The sequence below is a fragment of the Martes martes genome, assembly GCF_963455335.1.
Source record: "Martes martes genome assembly, chromosome: 5".
NCBI classification, from domain to species: Eukaryota; Metazoa; Chordata; class Mammalia; order Carnivora; family Mustelidae; genus Martes; species Martes martes.
This window is the reverse complement of record NC_137892.1, coordinates 29,593,744-29,610,649: the sequence shown is the minus strand read 5'-3', so window position 1 is coordinate 29,610,649 and position 16,906 is coordinate 29,593,744. Positions and strand designations below refer to the sequence as shown.

Sequence of the window (16,906 nt, the reverse complement as noted above, 5' to 3'; positions counted from 1 at the left end):
CATTTTGCAGATGAGGCAATTTGAGGCTTCACAAGCAATTTTAACTAGACCAAGGATCAGAAACTAGAAAGTGGTAGAAAGATTCACAGTCAGGTTTGGATGACTTCAAAGCCGCCAGATCCAAAGATCTACGGAGACCAGTGAAAGCTGGGAGAGTTTTATACCCAAATCTAATCAATAGAACTGAAGTATTTCACTGAAAGCACTATTGGGGGGGGGCCCAAAAATTGCTCTAGCATCAGTGAATTGCAGAGATTTCTGCATCTTTCTCCCACACTTGGGTTTGGGGAGGTTAAACATACCAGAAAGTGAATAGACGATACCCTGGATTCTGAATTTTAGTGTCTGACCTCAGAGACGACCATTCAGCATCATAGCAAAAACAGCTTAAAACAAACGGCAATAAGCAAAGGCAACATGCCCCGGAAAAAATAAAAATCAAATCACTCCAGGGAGCTGCTTAACTCCCTTTCCCTTTCTGGCTGGTATTCACTCCCCACCCATCCACACCAGAGATCCTGTCAACTTCCCACATCTCTGCAACTTGTACTATCAGACCAAATACATCAGTAATAAAATAAGGAGGAAAAATAAAAACTCCGGCCACCACCCCCACAGACAGCAAACACACTCCCCATATTTGTTACACAGGATAAAACTATGGCTAGCCCTTCCTCCAAGCAGTCCTCCGAAACTCTCTTCTACCTAAGACGGTCTCCAGTGGTGTTGAAAAACTTAATAGTGGCATTTTGCTTTAGAAAAAGAGTTTCTCCCAATATGTAGAAGACCACTGGTGCGTGAAGTCCACAGCAGCGAAAGGGAGGCCAATTCACTTTAATTAACGTGAGTCTTCACTGATACACCACCTCGTGCTTCCATCAAAATATTCTGCTGGAGAAGCTGACCAATGCCATCCAATTACATCTTATATCTTACTGTTTTTTAATACACAAAACCTCTGCCATTGAAAACACCTGGCCTCTAACTCTCTCACAAAGCCCAGGGTCCCAGAGGACCGTGAAGATGCTTCAGACAAGTTGTTATTACTCAGGGGTTGAGAAAAGCGGCACATCGAGACAAACATTCTAGCAGAGTGTTTTCTAGAGAAAAACCATAAACACCTCTAAGAGGAGGTCTGAGGGACAAGCTGACTAGATGCCCCAACTGCACCCCTCCAAAATGTGTATCACACATACATTACACACGACATTCCACGCCAGGAAGTCCACAATACAAGTCTCTTTGTATTCATAAAGAGTAAGCAAATAAACGTTCTTGGGTTATCCTAAAATAAAAGGATAAGTTTCCGTAAGTTCCTAATTATTATCTGTAAAGCGTTTTCTATATCTGTAGGAAATATAAGCAGAAATCTCCAAGCAAGATGCTGTGCAATGCTATTTCTAGGATTGGGCAACAGGAGGGATCATGATCCCTCCCTCCTCTATCTCTAGTAGGTCTGTCAGTGCTCCTGTCTCTGCTTCCCTGAATGAGAGGAGGGAACACCAGGTTACAGATTGAATTCACTGCCGGACTTGAGAAGGCCAGGCCAAGTGTAACAAAAAGCAGACTTTCACTCTTCATTTCATACCCTTGTGTACTGTTGGAGTATTTTTCCCACTACACACACAACTTTGGCAACTGAAAACGGACCTATTTGAAGGTAAAGGGGGGCAAAGCAGGCCATGGTTTTCCTTCCTGGTGTTTCACTTCGCGTTCTAGGAAAGGTGAAATTTAAAACGCTTCGGGCCTTCTTTGCTGTCTGGGGAGGCTGACGGACGCGTGTGGGCCCCCGCAGAGCCAGGACCCGTGGGGAAAACCCCCACCACACCAAACCTCGGCTCCACGACGCCTCTAGGCCTCCGCCTGCCCTCACTCATCCTCTGGAAAGGACACCGAAATGCAGCTGAGAAGCCTGCCTCTCCGCCTGGGCGGCAGTAACAGCCAAGCTATAAATCGTCCCCGACCGCTGGGGAGGTCGTGGCCCCCAGACCCGCAGGCCGAGCCCGGCGGGGCCGGCGCCCATCGATCCTGGCCGGCGCAGCACCCGGGGAGTGCCGCCTGCTGGTAGCGGCGTGCGCGCTCCGGGCGCGGGCGCGGGCTGCCGGGGTCCGGAGACTGGGGGCAAGCAGGGCGCCGCGGCCGCAGGCTCCCACACCGGGGTGCACGCCCCCGGCCTCCAGCCTGCGCTCTGCCGCCAGCCCTCGAGCGCCAGCGGCTAGACGGGACGCGGTGGATGTCCAGGCCCAGGCCGGCTGGAGGCCCGGCACCCAAGTCCAAACCTTGAAGGCCTCGGCCCCTCCCCGCCAGCCGGGGGCTCCCCGACGAGACCTAAGTGGCCGCGACACCGCCCCCCTCCCCGCGGCTGCTCGGCCTCCACCCCGCTGGGGCCTTTCGGGCTCCCGGGAGAGGCCCCGGAGGCGCGTCCAGAAGGCGAGGCAGGCTAGCCCCGGCCGCCGGTGAGGGGAGCCGACTGCAGGCGCGCGGAACCTTCTGGAGCGCTCTCTCTAGGTGAGTTTAAAGCTCCCGGCGAAATCGCACAGGCACGGGGCTTCCCCCGCTCCGCCTGGCTGACAGCTTGGCCCAGGGACCAAGAGCGAGAGACAAAAGGGGGAGAAACAGAAAAGGGGGGGGGGACGCAATGTGGATTTTACTTGTCTTCCGATGACTGTATTAATAAATTAAATGGGAGCGCCGGGGTGTGCGGGCGGGAGAATAGTGCGCCGAGATAAACCTGGCTGGCCCCTGCCCCTGCGAGGCGGCCATACACAACACAGAGATGATGAATAGGAGGGAGAGGAGATCGAAGCGGGCCTGGGCTGGCTCCACTCTCCCCTACAAAACCATAGGGCAATTAATTGTGGCTTGTCCCCTCATCCTTCATCTCCTGGTGGCACATATCGATGGAGATTACTGCTGATGGACCATTTTATCACCTTAAATAAACAGTCGCCACCTCTTCTAACCTCAATCTAATATATGGCTCTATGTTCAGTTTCAGGGCGCTAGATAACGAATGATGTAAAATAGCTAAATCATGTGTGTTACGGGATGGGGCTGGGCCTGCACACAAAAAGAGAGAAAAGAGAAAAAGAAAAATAGAACACGAAAGCCCACACGCTGGCTCCCAGCCTCCCTCCCACCAGGGACTAGGTCTGAAATCTAAGTCGCTGGCGGCTGACAGAGGGGACGCTGGGCAGGAGCAGCGGAGCCTGGGCCTTAGTGGCAGGAAGACCCCACTGCGGGGTTACTGGGCTCGGGAGCTCCCCCAAATAGGACCTGCATTTCCCAGCTGGATGGGAAGAGACTGGGGCAGGTCAGATAGTACCCTCCTTTTAGCGCACTCTCCCCCTCTCTCTCTCCAACGGCTACTGGACAAATCCCAGATTCCCTTCTCTTACAAAGCCCCTCTCCCCCAGCCCTTGGAAAGGGTGGTGCTACCAAGGGAAAAGCCTCGAGCCCTACTCTGACACCTGAGCACCTGCCAGTGCTGTTCCCTCCACTGTTCCCTGCGTAGCAAGGCTCCCCCCACGTGCAAGGAGGCAGAGACCTCCAGCTGGGGAAGTTGCAAAGCGTCCCCATCCCACGCAGAGAGACCCCCCGGGGAGGACTTAGCTGCCAACTCCCTCCCAGATGGAAAAAAGGAACACCTTCCCTGAAAGGTCTGCAAAGGCAATCGGCCAGGCCCGAGACACTGCCCGGGATCATTCGTACAAACACCAGGGGCGCCCTGTGGCCGCCTTTCCCTACCTTCCAAGAAGAGTGACGGGGTCTCAAGCAAGGCACCAGCTCCCCAAGCCAAGAAGAGGCAACAGCGGAGGAGCCTGACCTAATCAGTGGCTTCAGGCAACCAGGCACTAAATGCCGGCGGATGGTAATACAAGACACGGAAGAAAGGCCCCATCCTCCATTTCTGTTACGCCACCGCCCACCGGGATTAGGGAGGTGAAAAAAGGAGGCAAATAGGCATTCAGAGAGTCAGGGGAAAGTGTACTTCCATGGTGGAATAAACCCACAGGGATAAGAGAAATATATTGGAGGAGTTCACCCTGGCCAGCATATAGAGTGTCTGTTGTTTTTAAGTCCTTTCGTGTGAAAGCAAACTACAGGACCCTCCGCTATGCCTTAACTGTGGTCTTGGCCAAAGATGCCAATAAAGTTTCAAGGTGAAGCGAGTGTTAATGATTCACACGTGTTACTGGGTTGTTGCTCCCAGGCAAAGAGGGACTCTTGTAAAGGGAAGAGAATTGAGAGGGTCCCTTTCTTAGCCTTGTAAGAGAAATAAATCCTTTTAAATACAAAATAATAAAATGAAGCAATGCGGAGTGGTCATTTCACAGATTGCTTCTACAAGCAGATGGCAAGAACCTAAAAGGAAACTAGGAAAGTGTGTGCAGGGGAGAAAAATTAATAGATGCTTTCCTTCTCGGCAGCCCCTCACCCCACCCCATGTCACCCCCACCCTCATACAACCTGGGAATAAGCAGCAGCTCTGGTTTTCACCACCTTTCAAGTAACAGACCAACTTCCCCCGCCAAGGCGGGGGGGGGGGGGTGGGGGGGGTGGGGGGGGTGGGGGGGGGCAAAATTTCCCACCCTTTGCATTTCGATTTTGTTTTGACCCCCTCTCCGCGCCCCCCGCATTAAACCCAAGCACTTCTCACTCTATCTTTGGAAAACACATCCCAAGGTTTCCAATGAGTGTGTACTCTGGCCCAGAGAAGTTTCTGGAAGGATGGCAGGCCCGCTCGGCCAGCATTACACAAAGCTACCTCAGCTTTCCATTTTCTTTCTCAAAGGCCCTTTAATTAGGAAACAACGAGAAGTGCAACCTCTAATAGGACAAACAGCCTTTCTTTGCCTTCTGTTGTCTCCTCCGCACTTTGCACAGGGAAGCAGTCCAGTCGACTTAAAAGGGGATACCAGAAGATTAACACAATGGGAATAATTTAAATAAATCATAATCCATTTCCTCCCTCCAGAGGAAAATGTTACCTGGATGCTAAGATAGCTCAATAGCCACATATTAATTAGCAATCTCTCCCAATTCTTTCTCAGATTAATCTAGGTTTTCTTCTGAAAATGCACTGAACCTTAAGACTGCACTGTGAACAATACAGGAGCCCAGGGCACAGCCAGAGGTCTAGGGTGCTGCTGCTGCCATCTTTTCCGACACTCATTTAATTCAGCAGAGAAACTGCAAGTTTGATGAGGCACGCTCAGGCCACAATGACTATATTTCAGAACTGTCTTTTCCAAAGCGTTTCTTGCCTTTTTAATTCACATTTTTTAAAAAAAAGAAGAACTGTTTATGAAAACAACATATTCAAGAAATTCAGGAGGAAGATAAGTGTTTTTTTTAATCCATTAGGACAATATAATTTTATCAAATCTTCTAAAGTTCCAAAATACACACCTCTTCTTAACAGCAGGGCAAATTCGAGGAGAAACCCTCATTTTAAACCAGTACTTTACCCTCAAGCTCTGGAGAGGGAAAAAGTAAATATAACTGCTCTTTTTGGTTAGTAATAATTATCTCCATCAGAAAAAACGACCCCCATCCCTTATGAAAAGACTGAAATACCGCCATCACTAGGCTCGTGTCTAGTGTTTCCTCATCAAAGTAATGACTTTGGGAGTCCTTTAGCTAAAACCTGTAGTTATTTTGCTTTTACAACGAATTATGAAGTTCAGGGAATTAAGAAGTTCAGGGAGCGGTAGACATTCTGCAGGAAGGGGCTTATTCAAAATAGAATGATTATACGTGTTTATCATCAACTTTCCTCCTGCAGGAACTAAAGGAAGAAATTAGATGAAAAGGGCCAAGTGAGCGCTGAGCTTTCAAATCCTCTACTGCTTTCAACCTGACTCTCTTCTCCTTTAATATTCTCTCCAGAGATCTCTGGAACTATATGGAGCACCTACACCAATGCCTTAGGTGTTCACATCGTAACTTCTGACACTACCAAAAAGAACTGGGTGTACAGCAATGCCCATTCTTGGCCTTCACTTAGCCTTTTGTTGCAAGACCTCAAAACGGAGCTTGTACTTGTGAGCAGCGTTTGAAACTCTGAATATAGGAATCGAAGCTAGAAGAGACTCTGAAGCTCTAATTAGGCTTTTGCCTAATTTTTGAATTAGGCATTTACTTACTGGGCAACAAGGAGAGTACACTGCTAATACTAAACCACTGTCACAACCATTAAAACAAAACAAAATAAGTAAACCATCAAGCGTGCCTACGAATTGCGAATGTTTAAACGATCGATCGCGGGTGCAGGGAGAACGCGGGATCCGCAGGGAACGACCCCACCCTGCACTCAGAAATGTTTTCTCATTAAGCAGCTGGCAATTTTTCTTTTTCTCCTTTCTAAATAAATAGAAGACCTAATAATAATGCCTGCCTGCAGGAAGAAACTGACCCAGTGTCATCCAAAATTCCTACTCCAGCGGCTTTCAGCGGGTCCCCTGACAACCCGGCGGCCCGAAAATAAGCAGATGAAGTTAACTCCAGAAACAAGGTATGGAGAAGGAGACACAAGCCCTGGAATTCACGGTCCCCAGAAAAACTGAGCGTCCCTCCCGTGTCCCACTGAGGCCAAGCTAAGCGCCCGCGTGCGCTGCTCGTACCCGCCCGGCCCCGGGCACAATCCCACGGGAGGCCAGAGATCTGTGTGCCCGGTCCTCGAGCAGCTCGGGTTTAAATACGCGGGGCTGCGAAGCAGGGAATGAGGGGGGAAGGAAAAGGGAACCCCGAGGTGCCACCCGGCTTCCCATACGTTCTCTCGCTTTGTCTAACGGAAAAATTTTGCCACAATGGTCTGAGAGGTGCAGAGCCACGGTCTGGACCAGCCCACCCTCCGGAGTCCCAGCTCGGCTCATCCGCCCCGCTTCTCCGCTTCCCCGCTGGGCGCCCGCGCTCGACGGCGCCCGCGCCCCTGGAGAGCGCGCGGGCTGCAGCTACGTACGGTTGTTGGGGTCGCTGGTGTGCTGGTTGAGCGGGATGATCTCCATGCGCTGCTGGCCGTACAGGTAATAGTCCAGCTCCTCCGCGCTGCAGCGGAAGCGCGGGCCGCCCCGCAGGTCCCCGCCGCTGCCGCCGCACTTGGAAGGGCCCGGGCCCGGGCCCGGGCCCGAGGCGGTGCCGAGGCACAGGTCCTTGGAGGGTAGCGGCTCCGCGGCGACGGCGGCGGCGGCCAGAGGCGCGAACACCGGCAGCTGCGCCACGGGCAGGGCCGAGAGACCCGCCAGCGCGGCGGCGGCCGCCGCGGCGGCCGCGGCGGCGCAGGAGGAGGCAGAAGAGGCCGAGGTGGAGGAGGACGCCGGAGTGGAGGAGGCGGAGGAGAGCGAGGCGGGCCGCGGACGCAAGCTGTCCGGCGGAGGCTCTGCGCGCTCCGGGGGCGGCGGCGGCGGCTGGAGAGGCTGCGGCGCGCCCAGGGGACCCGCGGCGCCGCCGCCCTTGAGCGGGCCGCCGCTGCCGCCGTGCGGGAAGAGTTGCTGCCAGTGCTGCAGATAGGCTGGGTCCACTTTGAGAAAGGCCGAGCCGCCGGGGTCTCCCGGCTTCAGCATGTCCGACCTCTCAAGCTGGGGGCAGAGGGTAGAGAGGAGGGTGCGCGTGAGCCGGGCCCCAGGGCTGGGGAGGATGACCGCCCAGACACCGGAGCGAGAGCTGAGCTCCGGGCTCCGCCTGCTGCCGCCCGGCGCCGCGGCTCCCTCTTTCCAACTCCGCTAGGGCGCAAAGTTTACTCTGAAGCCGCGGCGCCGCTCGAAGGGAGCTCCGTGCACCCCGCCTTGCTTCCAGCCCGGGGCGCCCAGCTCCCGGCCCGCAAGTTGAAGCCCGGCGCGAGGGCACTCGCCCGCACAACTCGGCAGCAGGAGGTAACCCCCGCTGTCGCCCGGCGCCCGGAGCCGACCCGAGCCGGAGTGGCGCAGCGCCGGAGCCTCGTTGGCCTCCGGCGCCAGGAGGCGGGACAGTCTCGCCCCCCGCCCCTAGCCCAGGATCTCCAGCCTCCTACCCAGGGGGCCCAAGACCCCCAGCCCTAGACAAGCCTCGCCTTACCTGGAAACTCGGCACTGCCGGCGGGTGCGTGGGTGCGTGGGTGCGTGCGTGCGTGTGTGTCCGTGAGCGCGCGGGAGAGTGTGCGTCCCGGCTGCGCTACATGCCCCTGCGCGGCGGGGAAGGAAAGCCCTTGATGTGGTCCGGCGGCCCCAAACCCTCCCTGGCCTCTAGGGACGGGCGCGGAGGCCGGCGGAGCGCGCTGGAGCAGTTCAACCGAGCGCGCGGAAGCGCGGGCCGGCCCGGGCGCGGATCCGAGCCCCGGTGGGCTGCTGCGCTCGGCCGCCGCCGCGTCCCGGTCCCTCAGCTCCACGCTCTGGCAGCCTCCCGGCTGGACACGTGGGTTTTACGACAGCACAAAATACAAATGTGTGTGCGTGCGTGTGTGTGTGTGTGTGTGTGTGTGTGTGAGAGAGAGAGAGGGAGAGAGAGAGAGAAGGAGGGAGGAGGAGGGCGGGAGAGAGAGAAAAAGAGAGAGAGAAAGAGGGAGAGAGACAGAGGTAGGGAGTCGGGGGAGGAGGGAGGCAGGCCAGAATCACGAAGGGGAGGGGAGAGGGTAAGAAGGAAGTTCTAACGGCTGGATCCACACGCGGCTGGCGCGCCACTCCCGCACAGCTACCTCCTCGGCCCTCCCACCCAGCCACCCCGGCCCCCGCCCGTTTTTGGCGTGACGTCTCGCTCTCGCTTGTTGTCTCTTTCTGCCCGTGATAAGTCTTTCCGAGGTGCCAGCTCACGGCCCTGATCTTGCAAGCAGTGGAAACGCGGAAACCGGAATGCATCTCCGCACGCACTCGGGTGTCCGCATTGGAGCAGGCGCGCCCAGACCGCGCGGGGACCAAGTCCCACTACCGGGTTTGCGCTTTTACCCCGCTCAGTGTTTGCAGGAGTACTGTTGGGTTCCAGAATCTACTAGCCTGCCACGCAACTTCCCACAGAAATCCTGGCGTGGAGAGGCGGGGGCAGGGCGGGTTGCGCGCTGGTATGAAAGCCTCAGGCTACGGACGAGGAGACAGGCTTTGGTGAGCTGGGAGGCGTGAGACCGAGGGTCTCTAATGGGCGCCTAGTGCTGGCGGGACTCAAGTCTGAACGCGGAGCGGGGGAGGCGGCCGCAGCGGAGTCTCACCGGGCTTAGCGCTAAGCCCACCCACTCTCCAGTTGTCTCCCCGGGGGACTCTTCGTGTGGGCATCGGAGGCAAGTATCCCCAGCTCTCTTACACGGTGTTAAACTGCTCTCGAACGCTCGAAACTGCTTGTTTGCCCTTGACTGCTAGGGGCTGCCCCCGGCGGCGGGGCGGGGGGGGGGGGGTCTTGTAGGAGGTTCGTGCCCCAAACTTGGTATACGGGGTGCAGGCTGGGAGAGCAGCCCCACCTCCACCCTGACCGCTCTGGGTGCCTTGGGCCGCGAGGCTGCCCTTCCCTGCGCGGTCTCACATCCACGAATTGGGCACAGGCCCCCAGCTCCTCCAGGAACCCGCAGAGCTCCGTGGGGGTAGGGCACGGACGGGGGCGGTGGGGGGAGGTTGTGAAATTGACCCGCTCAGGCGCTTTCCCCACGCCGGAGTTCTGTCCACACTCAAAGAGAAGAAATGACATTTGTCTTTCCCCAAACAAGCCAACTTACTTAGCACCCGCCACTCTGAACAATTGATAGCCACTCTTTCCTGATTTCTGCTTGTTTCTTTTTGTCTTCCCACCACTCATTTCGTCTGAGCCTGGGAACCGCGCTGTTTAGACTTTGTCCCGGTCTCACGCAGGATTGCTTCGACGCTGGTTGGAACAGAGTTGGACCGACAATGTTTTGACTGGCGTCGTTGTGACAAGGTCATCAGTCATTCTTGGATAGATTGATAGTACCCAAGTTTAAGGCCAACACCACGAGGGAAAACCCACGTGCTGTGGGCCCCCGAGGCTAACTCGAGCAGTCTGCGCGGGCTTTGAACAACTCCATCGGGAAGGGAGTAGGAAGTTCCAGGCCCGTTTCAATCCATTTGCTGGAAGAACTGCCGGAGACAAGCGGTAGGGCCTCGGGAAAAGGGGCAAGCAAGCTCTCTTTCTCACACTCTGCTGGCTCCTTGCTGGATCTCTGGGAGAGACTGGGAGCATAGGGGAAGGGAGCACGGACACCGAGGGCAGCGGCCCCGCCGCCTTCTTGTTTAGAGCCAAGCCGGCTGCGCACGAGCGTTTGGTACCCGGGACTGGCCTTCTCAGAGAACTCCTCCCCATACCGCCACCCCCAAACACACTGGAAATTCTCGAGATTTTCAGACGCTAGTTGCAGGAACTGCTCCCAAGGCCTCCTGGCGCCCATACCCTGGGAAGCCAGGGGGTTGCCTTTCTAGGAAGATTAGGGGATCCGTCCACGAAAGCCTCGGATTGGCCAGGCGCGGGTAGGAGCTTCCACTATGTTTATTCCGCCCAGCAGCCCCACGGAGAGAGCGTTACCATTAACCCCATGTTACAGATGGGGACACTGAGGCTCAGAAACTAGGTTGCCTCAGGTCACACCATTGTTGAGTGCTGGAAACAGGGGCAATGAGGCACCACGTGTACTCTGCTGCCCACCCTAGTCCAACCTCTCCCCTCACCTTCCAGACTGACGCCAGAGGGGTGTCTGGTACCTCGAGGGAGATCTGGCTCCCCTTGCCTTGTGGGGGGTCAAGGGGAGAAGCGGAGACTGCAGCGGAGCCTCGGTCCGTCCCTATGCCAGAATGTGGTGTCCCTGACTCATCTGGTTCGACGGGGCCCTAGGGTGCAAAGGCCTTAGATAACATGCGTGAAGGAGGCGGTTAAAAGTCAGAGTGGGCGCTCAGAAGGCCGGGGAGTCCAGGGGCGCAAGATCAGGTTTGGAGTGGAGTGCTGCGGGAGTCCGAGCATTCCCCACCGCCTCCCCAGGGGGCCCACGACGCTGGGTCAGGGCGCTGTCGGCACCCAGATGAGGCCGGAGGGGCTGGGCTGGGGCCGAGGTCAGCGTGGTTCCACCACCCGCGGGCGCAAAGCTGCGTCGGCCGGCCCGCCCGCGGTTCCGGGGCGCTCAGTGCCCGCGGAGGCCGCCGCCCACCTACCCAGCTGAGCCCGGGCCCCTCGGGCTCCCCGCCTCCCTAGCACATCTCCTCCCGGGGTCTTAGAAAGCGAGCCCAGGGGCCGCAAGGACAGGCGCCCCTCAAATCTGCTCCCCTTCTCTTCATTATTTAGAAGACGACCGTAGAAACAAATCACTTGCACCACTTAGGAAGCGATCAAACCTTTATAAAAATCCATAGCTCCCAAATCGATGGACGAATATTTGCTGGGAATTTGTTCCAGAGGAATAAATAAGGAGCGTGAGTGTATTAAATGCAAACGGGGGGACACGGTGGTGTTTTTCTTCATTGATTAATGACCTCTAAAATAAAACAAGTGGGAAGAGGAGTCAGGATCGATAAATTAACTACCCAAATTCATCATTTTCTCGAGCAATTTTTTTTTTTCCCTGAAAATTATCCTTGGGAAGCCCATTGCACCCTGAGCTGGGAGGGGAAGACGGGAGCTGGAGGCGGAAGCAAGCGGGAGTGGCAGGAAAGGGCAGGAAAACAAGAAGAGGATTCGGTCAGGGAGACCCTCTATCTGATTTCGTTTGACATACAATTTTAAAGTTTGCCTTTCATATTAATTATTTTTTTTCCTGATGGGGGAGGGGAAAAAATGGTCCGCTGCCTTTGACAGGACTCCAATAAAGGATTCAGCAGCTCTCCTGTCTGCCCTCGGCGCTCCCGCTTCTAGGTTTAAGGTCATGGATGGCTGAGTTAATAATTCATTAATATAGACATTTATTCAGAAGGGTTCTCTGAGACCCGCTCTCCCGCCTCCTCCCGGAGATTTATTTTCCTGGGAAATGGAGGGGCTGCTGGGCTGCAGGTGAAAGGAGGGAGAAGGAGAAAAAGGGAAGTGAAGGGAGAGCTGGACCCAGCTAGGAGGAATCTTTATTTAGCCAGATTCATGGACAGGTCCCTCCAGCCTACTGACAAAAACTTGGTAGAAAATGTGGCATCCAAACAGCCCAGGGACTCTGGCCTCCAGCAGTCCTCCTGCCTCTGTAGACATTGCCTTATTCACAAAGCCCCCTTCCTCCAGCTCTAAGATCTGGAAAGGCCCCTGGAATGCAGGCAAAAGGGGGAAATCTCTGGAAAGAGATGATCCTACCCCCTTACCCCCCACCCCCGCTGGCTCCTACGAAGTTCCCAAAGGAGGAGCTTTGCAACTTGCCCCCATGTCAAAGGGCACAGACAGTGTCCCCTCAGAGAGGCACTATGGGGGCATGCAAACCAAACCAAACCACCAAGCCCAGATCCACAAGAAGTCTATCCTGGGCAGGGCGGTGGGGGGGGGGGTAGGAAAAAAAGAAACAATGAACAAGTAGTCAGATACTCATAAGTGCTCTGGGGAGCAATTGAGGAAGGGCGAGGGGGAACACATGCAGTGGGCCAGCGGGTGGAGGATGTTAGTAACTGAAATACGGTGGTCAGGGAAGGCTCCTCTTCTAACTGGAATAGAGACTCAAAGTAAGAGGAGGACTGTCCTGTGCCTGGCATGCGGCATTCGCTATGCCACCCTCCTGGCCCTGGGGCTCCCTTAATAAAAGGGGCCTCCTCTCAAGGAGCCCGAGGACCCTGGGGAGGAGTCTGCCTTGTCAGCTTCCGGACACTGGGCTCCCTCTGCTCCCTCCGGTTCCCCCCAGCTCCGGAAAGATGCTGTGAGCTCCCCCATGTCCTTGTAAAGGCAATGTTGACATCAGCGGAAGTCCACTCTGTTGCTGGTGACTTAGAGCCTTCCCGCCCCCAACTTAAGGCCTCTGTTTCTTCAACGTTCAGACGAAGGATGGGACTAATGCCGCTTTCCATCCTCAGGTTTTTATGAAGGAGCTACCAAATTCTGACCTCCATCTCTACCATCGATTTTATACCCAACCTCAGAGAGTCTAAGATGTGTGGTGTGCAAAATGTACTGAGAAACCCAAACCAAGGAAACCCATACCACTTAAGCTAATCACTGCCATTTTCCCACTGACCCTTGGCATCTTTCCCGCTTCGTCCTCACTCAGTGACAAAAAGCAGAGTGCAGGAAAGAAAGGCCACCAGTGAGGGGTAAGACGCAGGGCTGGGGTGGGGGGAACGGAAGTTGCTGGAAAGCTCTTTTGTCAGAGGCTGCAGCAGGAGGCTCTCCATTCTGAGGCCTTGGCAGTTCAGACCCCGCATCTCCTCTGCCTGCCTCCTGTCACGACTGGATTGGGAAGGCAAGTGCCACACGTTGCCAGGTCAGAGGTGGCCTCTGAGGCCAGGAGCCCAAGCTTGGCCTAATTCTGACTGCCCTCTTTTATCCTCTGCCAACATCACTGTACACAGCACCTGTTCACTTCACTTGAAATGCAGCCGAACCCACCAGCACCTTTCACGCGGTCCCCCAACAGCTGTCACTCAAACAATACCTCTCCGCCACGCCACCCGGAGCCTGCTTTGGATTTGGATTTGACCTGCTGACCTCGAGGCGAAAGGCTCTCCAGTCCATTACCGATCCCTGGGGCCGGTTCATTCCCCCAGGAAAGCTTTTAAATATATCCCTTCCGAAGCTCAGGGAAATCAGCTATTATGATTCGAAGCTCAGGGAAATCAGCTATTATGATTCGGAAAGACTTCATGACTTTAAAACATATCAAGGAAGTTCAGTCCCATAAAGATTTCACGAACAGCCGTGGAGCGAAAGCCAGCTGCTCTTTTTTCATCTTGACAAGTCAAAGAAAAGAGAAATAATTAAATGTGGAGAACTGTCCCTTCAGAAACTCAGGTAGTTCCTTCACAATCTCTTTCTTAGCTACTCCCCCTGCCATTTCCCCTAAATCACTCCTCCATTTTCCCCAGATTCTGTAAGAACAGAGGAGACCAAGAGGAGTCAGTTGCAAATTAACAGCTATACGTAACAGCTCAGGGACATCTACTGTGTGCAAGAGACTACAGGGGCGGGGGGCATCTCTGGGACAATGTTCTTTGACATTCTTCTAGCAAATGCCACCTGGTTGTAACACAGTCTGCTTTTGGTCACCAGAGTGTTGCCTGAATTAGGCGAAGCCTGTAGGCCTTACATTCTGATCAGGGTAAGGCAAGCATATTGCAGGGCATCTGTTTGAAATTAGGAACATATGCTACAGTTGATTCGCATTCGGAGGGGTGGTGGTTCCTACTGCCTGGTGGGTTCCCCCGAGTGCCTGGCAATGGTCTAAGAGCTGGCATGGCTTCCAGGGAGCCCCACGAATGAGGGGGCCCTGAGGGCTTTGCCCCAGGGCAGCTGGCAGAAATAGGCCCCCCAACTCCCACAGGGGCTCTTCAGACATACTTGTGGGAGCCCTGAGAAACCCATCTGCCCCATCATCATATGCTCTGATGGCTGGACTTCTCTGACTTCTGACTTCGGGGGTCAAAGGACGACCCTGAAACGTGTTTTTATTCTTTGATTTTTTAATTTTTAAAAGAATTACTTATTTGAGAGAGAGAAAGAGCATGAGTGCAGGGGCAGAGGGGGAGGGGGAAGCAGTCTCCCCGCTGAGCAGGGAGCCTGAGGCAGCGAGACTTGATCCCAAGACCCTGGGATCATGACCTGAACCGAAAGCAGAGTCTTACCCGACTGAGCCACCCAGGCGCCCCTATTGTATGATTTTTGGTGGGTCTCTGTTCTCTGTGTAAGAGCCTCCCAGGAAACAAACAAACATATAGAACCTACCCTTGGTTTCCTTTTTGGAACCAGGAACCTTGTCTTTAGAGCCAAATGAAGACCCTGTGCAGAATGCTGGGGGCAGAAGAAGATAAATCATAGTGCCCCTGACTTCCGTGGTCTGGGGAAATCTGATGGATTCCCAGCCTTCTCTGCCTAGTTCCCAGGATCTGGAGCCAGTCAGTGACATAAGAGTTCTGGAGAGGAGACCACCGTCACTGTAGGCAAGGAGATGATGAGGCAAAGCTTCACAAAGGAGATGGGCTTCAAGGGTCGCCCACATTCAGGCAGGTGGTGAGGAAGCAAGGAAAGGCATTACAGGACAGGAGGCACTGCCTGAGCAGAGACCTGAGAGAACACCCGAACCAGATAAACCGGGAGGCTCAGGGGACTTCTCTAAGTCCGTTCATGGGAATACCAGCGGGATGGCTGTTAGTGCTCTCTCAAGGCAGAGCGAGTGCCACTCCCCACTCCCGCACCGGGGGCCTGAATTCTATTCCATAGACTCAGAACAGTTGTTTTATGAGAATGTCCTGAACAGATACGCTCAAGTTTAAGTCTGAAAGCTCCAGTATAAAGGCAGCAGCCCAGCAGAAATATACTCGATTAGATTTGGCAAGCTCAGCAACGCCACTTCCTGGCTCGGGATGGTACAAGCTAGAACTCTCTGACCTGCTTTTTTAAACAATAAAGAACTATGTTTAACATATATATGTATTATTATTATTATTTGTTATGTATATAAATTTTTTTAAAGATTTGTTTTAAAGAGAGAGAGCATGAGCAGGGAGAGGCAGAGGGAGAGAGAGAGAGAGAATCTCAAGCAGACCCCCTGCTGAGCATGAAGCCTACGCCAGGCTCCATCTCGTGACCGCAAGATCACGACCTGAGCCAAAACCAACTGTCAGATGCTTAACCCACTGAGCCGCCCAGGTACTCCTATTTAATATAAATATATTTTATCCATATTATTATATTATATATATATTATATATATTACATCCATATTATTAATTTAATATAAACACACTTTTAAATTAAATATATATATGCATATATAGATATGAAGAAGAAGTTTCGAAGAGAAGTTTCAAAGATCCTTCTGAAGTAAAAACCATTCAGGAAAATGTTTCAGAATTGGCAGACAGATTTCCCAAGGATCCTTACAGACTAGTAAGTGTTAATCCCCACCTCAAAAGAAAAAAAAAGAAAGAAGTTACAGAACAATGATAAGATTCTTGAGACTCAAAGAAAAATGATCATTTTTTACATTGGCAAGACTGCCAGATTCTTAAATAAAACTTTAAAAAAGCTAACCATACTCATGTAATACATCCTTAGTCCATCTTTATAATGTAGTAATTGACAAGGGACACGGGGACATTGATTGGAAAACGAACATTTTGAAAATTCAGTGATTAACAGCCTGACTTTTGAATATATTGTTAAGTGTGACCGAGTTTTGGGCATTTCCTTCTTGTCTGTCTACATTGGCAAGAATTTTTCCATTGAAACATATGTTTGGGTGGACAAGTATTTTATTTGGCAGCAACCTAATAGTTTAAGTATAGATTTCAACATCAAATGTTTGCTCCATAAGCAAATGTTTTTCAAACAGAAGCATTTCTCACAATTGTTTCCTCATACAAATGTTTATCTTGGAGCCAGCAGAGAAGGCCAAGCATTCCAGTAAATCTCTTCAAGACGTTCATCATGATGATTTCGTCACCTTTGAGAGTTTTCTACTGGTCACATTCTCTCACAGATTTTCATGGGTCGCTTTGCAAGGCTAGTCCCCAAAATACTTTGTAAGACAAGTGCAAGCATTTTCAAGATGATTTTTTTTTCTTGGTAGAAAAGGAGTGGAAATACACACACGCTTAACAATGCTTCATCTGCATAGATGCCATTTTACTTGTGATAGGATTATTGGTACTATTTGTCTTCTCATTTCCAGATACAGAGTTGTGAATGCGTATGGCATGGGTCCCTCTGCTCCCTTCTCTCTGACAAAAAGGAGAGGCTCAAGCCCATGCGAGTCTCTGAGTAATTGTGTATTATGTGTGTGAAGACAGAGGACCACTGGGATTTGAAGAATCAGCGATGAGGTAATCTG

General features: G+C 53.2%; 1 protein-coding gene across 1 annotated transcript in view; it reads right to left on the bottom strand.

The window, feature by feature from the left end:
* PRDM6 (PR/SET domain 6) overlaps positions 1 to 7,565 on the bottom strand; it is a gene marked incomplete at its 5' end in the record, with an annotated part of 100,464 nt that extends 92,899 nt beyond the window's left edge. The window contains one exon of the mRNA XM_080804968.1: positions 6,965 to 7,565. Coding sequence (XP_080661094.1) covers positions 6,965 to 7,565 — 601 coding nt within the window. The remainder of the gene's footprint in view (positions 1 to 6,964) is intronic.
* Positions 7,566 to 16,906: the final 9,341 nt, after the last annotated feature.